The sequence below is a fragment of the Micromys minutus genome, assembly GCF_963924665.1.
Source record: "Micromys minutus genome assembly, chromosome: 13".
Lineage (NCBI taxonomy): Eukaryota > Metazoa > Chordata > Mammalia > Rodentia > Muridae > Micromys > Micromys minutus.
In genome coordinates, this window is record NC_137982.1 from 39,869,013 (window position 1) to 39,881,372 (window position 12,360).

The 12,360-nt window shown below is 37.8% G+C and overlaps 1 protein-coding gene across 10 annotated transcripts in view; it reads right to left on the reverse strand.

Annotated features, from left to right (window-relative positions):
* Positions 1–12,360, reverse strand: part of LOC308429150 (sodium channel protein type 1 subunit alpha) — a gene marked incomplete at both ends in the record, with an annotated part of 72,262 nt that overhangs the window by 16,057 nt on the left and 43,845 nt on the right. For all 10 annotated transcript variants that reach the window (XM_080927877.1, XM_080927885.1, XM_080927883.1 and 7 more), the window contains 2 exons: positions 6,773–6,895; positions 11,057–11,230. In XM_080927877.1, the coding sequence (XP_080784003.1) occupies positions 6,773–6,895; positions 11,057–11,230 (297 nt within the window). The remainder of the gene's footprint in view (positions 1–6,772; positions 6,896–11,056; positions 11,231–12,360) is intronic.

Sequence of the window (12,360 nt, forward strand, 5' to 3'; positions counted from 1 at the left end):
ATAATTTTAGAATTGAGTTTCTGCCTGTCTGACAGAGTATAAGAGCCAATTCCTTGTACTTCCGAACCCTGGCTAGACTCTGTAAGAAACAATATCCACTGGGGCACTCAAAATAGTGGGTTATGTGCCCAAGGGGAATGAGACCAGTAACGGGGAAGATGAGGAACGAACATGGCAAAATAGTTTAGGTTGCTCTATTGAGGCAGAACCAGAAGATAGGCTTATGTGGAGAAACTAATGAGCTGCTGTCTCCCTTTATGACCTCCCTAAAGGAGTGAGCACACCACAAACTTTCCTGTACATATTACCTTTTAAAGTAGTCTTCCATTTAATTTTTAAATTATTTATTAAGAAGGGATTAAAAAATCACTTTTATATATTTTTAAATTGTAGCCCCAAAGTTATAGTTTCTTGGGTTCGAGATATGAACAATGAAAGTGGGTAGGTGGGTAGTCGTTTCTTTGTTCTGTATACATGATCCCCCACCCACCTGAATGCTATGTCAGCCAAGGATATGGAGTCCACATTAAAGTGTGAGCTCTTGCCTTTAACACCCACAACTCTGAACATTTTGACATCAGTTTGTAGGTCTATTGCTGCTTTCTTCAGACCTCTCTACTTTGGCCATCTGCCCACCCTCCTGATCTTCTTAACTCTGTCCTCAGTTACTAAAGAATTACTTTATTGTCAGATTTTTTTTTTCTTGCCTTCTTTCATTACAGATAAAATAAAATTTCCCAAGGCCCATTTAAATTTTTTCTTAATGGTTCTCTAGCCATTAGAAAACATTTCTCTTTCTTTGGCATTTACATCACTCAACAGTTTGTGAGTTTACTTCCCTTGAACCATTTTACAATTACGTTTATTTGCGTGTGTATGTGTGTATTTGCTTTTGGGTGGAGATCAGGGGACAATTTGCAGGAGCTAATCCTCTACTTTCCACCATGTGGGATCAGTTCTGGGGATTGTGCTTAGTGATAGACTTGGCTGCTGAAGAATTCTCACTAGCTGGATACATTTGCCCTTTCAACTTCCCTAACTGGTTATATAGACTTCATACTGCTCTCCGACAGTCCCACTACACTAATGTGTTAGCCTGAGAGTTGAGACTCTTCTATCTTTGAAACTCCCTGTCAAGTACTTGTCCTTGAAATAATCTCATGTCTCCAGTCTTTAGTTCAGATAAACACGTTTTTATTGAGTCTAATTCTACCCAGCAGTTCAGCCTCCTTAACAAAGATGAAAGTTTCCCCCTTTGAATTCAAGAATTAAAATTTAGTACTGGAAAGATCAATAAAGACAATTTGGTGCTGGACCTTCATTTGAAAAATTAGATTAATGAAGTTAAAACAAGTTGGGTTCAGAAAGTAGACCGGAATTGGCATCTCATACTCTTTTCTGCTTCCCCTGCATGCTTTTTTTTTTTTCAAGAGTTTCAACCTCTCATGGTTTCCCCTGACTGCTCTGTGGGAAAGTCAATTATTTTCCTATATCATTGTTAGATTAAAATGTTTTAATGTGTATATGTGTGTATGAGTGTACATATGTATGCAGGTGTGCATGCACATGTATGAGCATGTGTATATGCAGGCATAGAGATGTATGGGAAATACATGTATAGACGTAGAGGAAATAGATGGGGGTTGGGAGTAGGGTTTTATCTTATTCATTGAGTCAGTTGAATTCAGAGACTGATGACAGGGTTAGTCTGGCTAGCCAGAATGTTCTGGAGATGCAGTATCACCTTCCTAGCTCAAGAATTACAAGTAAGCTTCTATGCCCATCAGACATTTATGAGGGTTCTGGAGATCCATATTCCATTCCTCATCCATGTCTGGCTAAAAACTTAACTAACCACTGAATAAGAAAACAATGCACATAGTGTCATACATGTGAGGAATTTCCTTTAAGACAGGGACTGGCTTTGAGTTAGAATTAATGCTCATTAGTAGATTTGTGGTGTCAATTATCATATAGGAATGCAGTTCAGGAAAACTGGCAAATTTTCCAGAGATTTGGCCCAGTGAGGGAATTTATTTTACAAGGAACTTTGTCTTGAAAAACATTTGGCATAGGATCAGAGGATTTGCCACTCAAAATCCATTTAAAGTTGTGATTTCATTAACGTGCAGAGCAAAAGATCACAAAAGGATTGCCTCTCCCAAGGGCCCAACCATCCCTTGGTTCTGCAGAGAGGGACTTGAATTAATCCTTTGCAGTCTCTCAGGGGAGTCAGTAATTGGCTCCCTTGTGGGATGCACCAGGAATAGCTGGTCTAAATAAATTGGAAATAACACATTGAGGTTATAAGGTACATAATGGGAGATGTCTAAGAAAGAGGTATGGTTAATGGGCAGGTTGTAGAGGTTGTCTCTTCTAACATTGTTTTAAAAAGACATCTCCCAGCAGAATTTTAGTATTGTAGCAGAACCAGTTCCTTGACTCTATTTCTTCTTTAGGGTTCACACTTCTGGTGAAATCAATGAGAAGTTAGGAACAGGCAAATGTTCTAGTTGATATTAGAAATTTCAATGCATTTGAAAGTATCATCTAAGTGGAGATATTTAGATTTTTTTTCAAGTCACAGGTAACCATAGGTTCTATGGGTTTTCTAAGAAAAATTATGTGAATGAGAATTCAAAAAGCAGAAAGTAGAGATCATGAGTTCATAATATCAAAAGTAAAAAGTTTTTTAAAAAGCCAACACATAAACTCAGTGTTGTGAAATTTTATTAAGATGAATATTTTTGATAGATAAATGTCTCAATTATCCAAACAACAACTTTTCTTCTTCAAAATAATATAACGTATCTCTCTTACACAAGACTCCTACATTTTAAAAGGAAGCAGAAGTGTAAATTTGTTTTTATTTGGGGATTCACTGTGATACTTCTAAGAGTCTTGGAAATTTATTGGGGTGGCTAACAAAGAGTTGGTTTATACACCAATTTCTTATGGCTCAAGAGCTTTTAAAATTGTTCTCCATAAATATTCTAGTCTACGTATTTCAGTCAAGTTGATTTTTGGCATGTTTTGGTTTTATAACTTAAAACACATCTTTTCTGTATTCCCTTGTTTCACAGGTGTCCTGTCTTGCTACCTTTTGCAAATAACACATTTTAATGCAATAAAGATGAGAATGACCATAACCAATGACAGCCCTAAAAGACTTGGTCTGTTGCACCTTAGTTTGTGCTTGCACACATCAACAACGAACTGATGGAGTGTGGCTGGTCAGTTGAGGGACCAGAGCAGTGTATCTACTAACAAGGGCTATATGCCTCCATCACTGCCATGAGCTTGACAAATCAAAACGGTTTTCATCTCCATCCTACACCAGGGTCCCCCGCCCTCACCAGTTACATAATTTCCCCATAAATGGACAATGGAGTACACAGTAGCGAAATCATAGTCATTGAAACTTAATGAAGATATGTCCTTCTGAGGTTATAATGCACAGAAGGTAAGTCAGAGATATCTTTTTTTCCCCAAAGAAGAAATGTAAGCTCATTGAAATTAGTGGCTCTGGAAGTAAATACTGTATTGTCCCTACTGTGGTGCATTCGTACCCTTCCCGTTCCCTCCCTCAACCCCACTACACATAAGTCACAGTGCAAGGATGAAAGGTAGCAAAAGGGGGAATACAGTACCCATAATAAAGGGCTGAGGGGAGGAACCACCGCTCCACCCCATCCAAGTTGGAGCAAGATTATCCTATATAAAATAGAAATATATAGTTTATTATTAGTTAGAAGCTGATATGACAGAACATTTGGTGTTACTTTTTTGTATATGATGCGCACTGTCTGTTTCCCTAGCATCTGAGACTTGAGCTCTTTGGATTTTTTTTTTTTTTTTTTTTTTTTTTTACATTTTTCCCAGCTTAGGAAATTCAATGTACTAATTTAAATACAAGGTTTATTTGACCCTAGGTATTCACGACATCAGTTCATTCCGTTCAGTTTCACAAGTTGAAAAAAATTTGGACTGGAAATTTGAAATACAATAAATGTTCAAAAGCTGTCAGCCAAAAGTGTGCATAAGACATGCAAAACACAAAGGGCAACGTGATGATAACTCGGTTGTTACTTTCTAACTCCTCAGGCGCTGTGCAGCATGCTGTACTCGGTAGTGTTGCGTAAAGCACATGCTTTGAAAGAGTGACGGAGAACCCAAAACAAAATGGCTGCCTGCTTGGCGCTTGGACACAGCAACTGCGATTCTATGCTGCCAAGGGGAATGAACGAGAGTTTCTGAACATACTCTATCTCACTTCCCGGTTACAGACATCATGTCCAACCTCACTACCATCGACAATCACCCTTTTACAAAGTAGAAGAGTTCTCATACTAGAAATACAAAGAATAGAATCAATGGAAGGTTATTTTTGACTTTACAATGCCAAACTGGGGGTGAGGAATTGCCCTGACCTTGAGGTATTTGTGCTTTCACTGGGAGTCAAGGAATTGGAATCAAGAGCCAGCTTCACAGCATCTAACCTGAAGTTTTATTCCAGTGACTCCAGTTTTAAAAAAGAAAAACATCGTTTACAATAATTAACAAAAGCATTATTAGCAATAATTGATAAAGTTATTTCTAGAAAAGGAATAGACCCATTAGTTATATACAAACATACAAAAGTATATAAAATTACATATAACGCAGTGAAATATTACATATGAAAATAAGTTACTATAGATTTAATAATCTTCTAAAGTGCCAAAGTTGAAGTATTTTCTAACAACCGTATACACTTAGCATTGCTCATTATTTTAAAATGTAGATTTTAGGGGATACCAAGGTCTGACACTGTTACTGATGTTCTGATGTGTTTGCAGACAGGAGCTTAGCATGGCTGCCCTCAGAGAGGCCTTACTAGCAGCTGACTGAGACATACACAGAGACTTACATCCAACCATTGGACTGAAGTTAGGGACCCCTATCATTGAATTAGGAAAAGGGTTGAAGACCAGCAGTGTCAACTAACCTAGACCCCAGGAAGTTCCCAGAGACTAAGCCAGCAACCAGGAGCATACATTGGCCAGTCCGAGGCCCCTGGTACATATAAAACAGAGGTGAGTGGTCAGGCCTCCATGGCAGAAGATGTAGCTAATCCATGAGGCACTTGAGGCTTCAGGGAAGGGGGAGGCCTGGTGAGAAGGGGAACACACTCTTGGAGGCAAGAGAGACGAGAAAGGGGACGAGGAACTGTAGGAGGGGGGATCTGGAGGGGAGGACAATGGATGGGTGTAAAAAAATAAAGGGAAACATTGAAAAAGCATTTTAAAAAGTTTTTAAAAATGATGTGGATTTTAATTTGGCTCACATATTATTTTATGTAAAAATGTATAAAAACATCCTTGACAACTAAAATTGCTATTCTGACATGAAAGTGCTCTTTTAATAGGAAAGAATTTACACTTTGCATAATTAGAAGAAAAATTCATAATACATTTTAAATACAAATGTGAAGTCCTGTGTGAACATCAAAGCTTCTTTGTGCTTCCTTGGATCCACTGAAGGGGCATTTTCATATGTGTTAGAGAAATTAAAAATGACCTAGGTTTCTTCTAGCATAGTAGAATGAAATTCACGATAGTTTTCATTTATGAGGGAACACAGCTGTACGCCATCGCTGTGCTCCGGTGAGGAACCTCTAGTGCCCCACTGGCTTATCAGTGTAAAGAAATGTAAGGGAAATGCGTTCTCTTTAGTTTATACATTTATTCTGCTTTGTTTAGACAACATACATCTAGCATCTTAAAGTTAAAAAGAGTAATTTCCACACTGCACATCTATAAAGGATTGTATTATGCTCTGAAATAATGATAATAGCTGTAATCCAGCAAGTGTGAAACTCTAACGTGAGATGAGTTACAGAGACGGCAACAGAGCTTTGCTCAAGAGTGCAAAAACTAAAAAACTAAAACTAAAACTGTGCAGCTGCTGTAAAAACACAGGATCCAGTGGAGACAAAATTAAATAAGTAAATATTGATTTACATAGAAATAAAACAGTGTGAGAAATAAGGTTTGAGTTAAGGTTAGTGAGTCATGTATAGTAAGGAATAAAAATAGATATTTTTTCTCTTTCCTTAACAGTCTTACTGTTAAGGAATGCGTGGGTATCTACGTGGGTATTTATAGTATTTCAATCAGTATCTTACGGGTTCATTGGGATTAATTCAGTTACAGTCTGGGCAGTATTAGTTTTACTCCAGTCAATGGTTAATACCTGCCCTCGAATATATTTAAATAAGAAGAACTTTGGCATTGTAAAGACAAAACATTCATTTTTTTCTTATGTACTCTTGTGTATCTTTTGTATCTCTTCATTTTTTTCCTTTGGACTCATACACACTTGTGATTTTCATTATTTTCTATAATATTTTCTTTAAGTACAGATGGGCATAATAGAGAACGACATGACACAAATTGTCTCTAGGTAGTTACCACGTAACTTCGCTTTAGTTCTTTAACCAAGTATCTGCCCCTCCCCCTTTGGATTAGGAATTATAAGGAAACTCCCAAGATCAGCTATAAAATAAGATTATTTTAATTAGCAAAGCAGATAAATGATATCACATCATTTTCAAAGAGGCCTATTTTCTCTTGCATATTACCAAGAAGTAAATATGCAACAGAGAAAAGGGGAAAGTAGCAGTTTCGCAAAGGGTTGCCATTCCTTTTGCATGCACGTGTTCTTCGTTAGTTAAGTTGAATCAGTCTAACTTTGACAATATAGAATGCTGCAGGGTTTTCATTTTTCTTACCCTCATCCCTTCAAATCGTGATAGGGCTCTTAGGGGTCTCAGAGCTCTCAGGGTCCTTAGGGATTTGATGGCCCCAAGTTCAGAGTAACCCAAGGCATTTGCTGTTAAACTGACCAATGAAACCTGTAGAATACAAATGACAGCAAGTAAACCCCACTGCTTTCGGTCAGCTTGTAGTTCTCAACTAAGATAACCAAAACGGTTTTTATTCATAGCTGTTCAGTTATTCAACTGAAGAAATACAGCAGCAGTGATTCCCAATGATGCTCTAACTTCACATTAGTGTTCCATTGCACCCAACCAGAGAAGCTCTTTCTTTCAGTAGGTGGTGGTTAACAGAGACCCACAACTGGACAGTTGAGAGACCTTGGAACACTTGGCAGTAAATCGGTTTCTTCATGAAGCCCCTCCTCTTAAGGCTGAGAGAGCTATTTGGAAGAGGCTATAGATTTTAAGAACTAGAGGTGGGCAATGACTCCAAGGTAATTGGTGTCTTCTGGACACAACAGGGTGAGGGACATATGAGCTCACCTGACACTGACAGCATGCACCTGAGGAAAATTGATACCGGACGAAATCTAAGCACTGAGGAGGGGATATGAGCAGGAAGTCCTATCCTAACCATGAAGTGATTTGCAACTGATACCACTGGGAGAGAAGAAGCTAAATTCTCCTCAGTGAAGTGACTCTGTATATGAACCATACATGAAGGCAGTCTTTGTGATCAGACATAGCTGACCAACCAAAATAGATGTATATTTGTTGTTTGTGTGCTTTTTTTTTAATTTCATTTTTTATTGGATATTCTCTCTATTTACATTTCAGCTGTTATCCCCTTCCCCCCTCCTCTCCCCTCCCCTCTCCTTCTTCCCTTCCACTTGTTTCCATGAAGGTGCTCCCTCTCCCTATCACCCTCTCTACCTCAGTGCTTTGACATTCCCCTACACTGGGAAAAGGAACCTTCACTGGACCAAAGGCCTCTCCTCCCATTGATGCCAAACAATGCCATCCTCTGCTACAGATGCAATGGGAGCCATAGGTGTCTCTGTGTGTTGTAAATGGTTTGTGTGCTTTTTGTTGTTGTTTTGTTATGGTTTGGTGGTAGTTTGTTTTGTGTTTTGTTTTTTGCTTATATTTCATTTTCTCCTCTCTCTTCAATTTCTCTCTTTTTAAAAAGAGATTGAAGTCGTTCAGATAGCAGGACAGGAGGATCTGGAAAGACTTGGGAAAAGATAAGCAATATAATCAAAATACACTATATGAAAAGTTAAACTAAGTGAAAAGCTTAAAGTAATAAAAATATAAAAAGGGCATCAATGAATATTAAGAGTAAAGAATTTGCAAAATACCAAATTCTAACCTAGTATGAGTTACAAGAGCATGAACTAATAATGCCTATTGATTAATTTCCTCTCTCTGTTCTGTAAGACTGATGATTCTTTTGAGGTTTCCATAAATCTACTCACTTAGTTTTGGCCTCACTGAGTTGTCTTGTTAAATGTTTTAAGTAAATAAAATATTCACTATTAATAACTAAAGTTCTCCATAAGCATATTTGTCATATAAAAAATTTCTGCAAATCTCATTTATATAAAAATTTCTTCCCAGTCATAAAGTGGGCTCTCCTTCCCTACCCTCTGCAACCTTACTTGTAATAGACTTAAAAAATCTCTCCATGAAAATCTTCCAGTAGATAGCAAAGATTTATAAAATTACATTAGTACTCACTATCCCTTTCATGTCTTGATATTCTTTACTACTGGGGAAGAAAACCAATGAATAAATGCATGGAGATACAATCTGGAGTCTGTGGTTTATAATGTGGCAGAGTCAACTCCACACTCTTTAAATGTCTTTTCCACCATTTACATTATGTATTACCAAAATGATTTTTTCTTTTATTTTCCTCATTTTTATTAGATACTCTGTATTTACATTTGAGATGTTATCCCCCCCACCCCCCGCCACTCACTCCCATTCTCCTCCCCTTCCAGTAGCCTTAACAAAGGTGCACTCCCTCCTGATCACCATCTCCACCCCATTGCCTTGGCATTCCCCTACAATGGGAAAACATACTCTCTCTGGACCAAAAGCCTCTTCTCCCGTTGATGCCAGACAGTACTATCTTCAGCTACATATGCAACAGGATCAATAGGTTTCTCAATGTGTAAACAAAGGTTGGTGTTTTAGTCTATGGAAGTTTTGGAGGGTTTAGTTGGTTGATATTGATAATGTTGCTCTTCCCATGAGGTTGCAACACCTTTCAGCTCCTTAGGTCCTTTCTTTAGCACCCTCATTTGGGTCCCCGAGTTCAGTCCCTGATGGTCAGCTGCAAGCATGCTCAGCTGTATCTTTATGACTCTAGCAAAGTCTCTGAGAAGACATCTCTATCTGGTTCCTGCCTATAAGTACTTCTTGGCATCAGCTATAGTGCTAGGATTTTGTGTCTGCATATGTGGTGGCTCTTGGGTGAGGCAGTTTCTGAGTGATCCTATCTTCAATCCTTGATCCTCAGTTTGACCTTGCATTATCTCTGTTGAGTGTTTTGTTCTTCCTTCTAAGAAGGTCTAGGGTACCCCCATTTTGGCCTTCCTTTTTTTTGACCTTCATAATGTCTGTGAATTGTTTTTTTGGGTATTAAGAGTTTTCTGGGGGGCTGGAGAGATGGCTCAGTGGTTAAGAGCACTGAGTGCTCTTCCAGAGGTTCTGAGTTCAATTCCCAGCAACCACATGGTGGCTTACAACAATCTGTAATAGGATCTGATTCCCTCTTCAGGTGTGTCTGAAGACAGCTACAGTGTACTCATATGAATTAAAAAATGATAAAAAGAAGAGCTTTCTGGGGCTAGTATCCGCTTATCAGTGAGTGCAAACCATGTGTGTTCTTTTGTGACTGGGTTACTTCACTCAGAATGATATTCTCTAGCTCCATCCATTTGCCTAGGAATTTCATGAAGTCATTGTTTCTAATAGCTGAGTAGTATCCATTGTGTAAATGTTCCACAATTCCTGTATCCATTCCTCTGTTGAAGGATATCTGGGTTCTTTCCAGGTTCTGGCTATTATAAATAAAGCTGATATAAGCATAGTGGAGCATGTGCCCTTGTTATATGTTGAAGCATCTTTGTGGTATCCTTGGAGCCTAGGAGTGGAATAGCTGGGTTTTCAGGTATTACTGTGCCCAATTTTCTAAAGAACAGCCAGATTGATTTCCAGAGTGGTTGTACCAGTTTACAACCCCACCGACAGTGGAGGAGTGTTCCTCTTGCTCCACATCCTCGCCAGCATCTGCTGTCACCTGAGTCTTTGATTTTAGTCATTCTAACTGGTGTGAGGTGGAATATCAGGGTTGTTTTGATTTGCATTTCCTTGATGACTAGGGATGTTGAGCATTTCTTTAGGTGCTTCTCAGCCATTTGATACTCCTCAGCTGAGAATTCTTTGTTAAGCTCTGTACCTCATTTTTTAATAGGATTATTTGATCCCCTATATTTGATCATTATATTGATTCCCTAGCTTTCTGAGTTCTTTGTATATATTGGGTACTAGCACTTTATCAGATGTAGAATTGGTAAACATCCTTTCCAAATCTGTTGGCTGCCATTTTGTCTTCTTGAGAGTGTCCTTAGCCTTACATAAACTTTGCAATTTCATGAGGTCCCATTTGTCAATTCTTGATCTTAGAGCATAAGCCACTGGTGTTCGGTTCAGGAAATTTTCCCTTGTGCCTTTGTGTTCTCAGCTCTTCCCCACTTTCTATGCTAATAGTCCCAGTGTACCTGGTTTTATGTGGAGGTATTTGATTTACTTGGACTTGAACTTTGTACAGGAGATAGGAAAGGATCGATTTGCATTCTTCTGCATGCCGACAGTTGAACCAACACCATTTGTGGAAGAGGCTGTCCTTTTCCCATTGAATGTTTTTATCTCCTTTTTCAAAGATCAAGTGACCATAGGTGTGTGAGGTCATTTCTGGGTCCTCAATTCTGTATAATTGATCTACCTGCCTATCTCTGTACCAACACCATGCAGTTTCTATCACAATTACTCTAAAATGATTTTTTTACATTTGTTTTTCTACTAGATCTTATCTCCCTTTTTAAAATTAGTTAATAAATTAGTCCAGAACTTGTAAGTTCTATGCTATTATTAGGTGAGAGAGTTTAGCGCTGGGCATCCTATCTTGTTATCACAACACAGTGGCCAGAAATTCATTCACTGACGTAGAATTAGGGCACAAACAAGACAAACCACGTCAAACAAAACAATATGGTAGATACCTACATCAACAATCAAGAAGTCCAGCCAGCACCATGCATTGGTGAAATAGGTTTGATAGCCATAGGCCACCCATTTGAGAAGCATCTCCAGGATGAAGATGTAGGTGAAGACTTTGTCAGCATACTCCAGCATGGTTTTGATGGTCTTTCGCTGATCTATGTATATATCCTCAAAGGCCTAAAAAGAAAACATTATACATTTCATCTTTTAAATGCTACTGGAACCTTAAAGCTAGATTTTTCCCATTATATATGCACATGGTATTTCCTCGGTACAGAAGAGCAGAGACACAGTATTTCCACTGTTTTGTTACTCTTTGGGTCTTTTCCTTATAAACCAGAGGAAAGGTAGATATACTTCAGATAGCTACGGAAACCACAGAGGGTTCTTTGTGACTCCACTATTCCTGAAGTGAAATTGTGATTTCATGAGTCAGTTGGCTATGCCAGGAAGTATTTCTTAATGTCACACTCTATGGCAGACATTGTGTTTATTTGTTCCCATGGTGTGGGTGTGACTCAGTGGCTAGAAGATTTGTCTAAGACACGTGAGACCAGGAGGCTGATCTTCAGCACCATGAGAACAAAAAACAAATCCAGCTCATTATTAGGAGAGAGATTAAATAAATAAATAATGGCTGTTTTTATAAAGCATAAATTATGGTTTATCAGCATACTATCCAATTTTATTTTACTAAGTAGTTAGCTGCTCTTTTCTTTTTTGTTGATAGTTGTACTTCTTTTCTTTTCTTTCTTTTGTGTTTGTTTGTTTGTTTGTTTGTTTGTTGTTCAAGACAGGGTTACTCTGTGAAATAGCCCTGGTTGTCCTCAATTTGAAGACTACGCTGGGCCTTGAACTCACAAAAATCCTAATTCCTCTCCCTGCTGAGTGCTGAAATTAAAAGTGTGCAACACCGTACCTGACTGATAATTTTACTTTTTTGTAGGTATAGTATGACATTACTTAATACTTTTCAATTAGAAAGTAATGTGTTGTTATAATATGAACCTCAGCTCAGCTGGTACTTTATCATATATATATATATATATATATATATATATATATATATATATATATATATATATACATATATACAAATATATGTTTTTGTCTATGATATGCAGGCATATCGATAGTGATATGTAGAAGACATTTATTACATCAAGAATTTTACAGGAAATATATATTTAATTTTAAAATGAAAAGTAACTTTGTTTCAATTAAGCAAACACTTTTTGTATATATTCTACCATCTCTCTAAATTTATGTATCTATCATAAATGTGTGTATTTGTCTGTCTATCTATC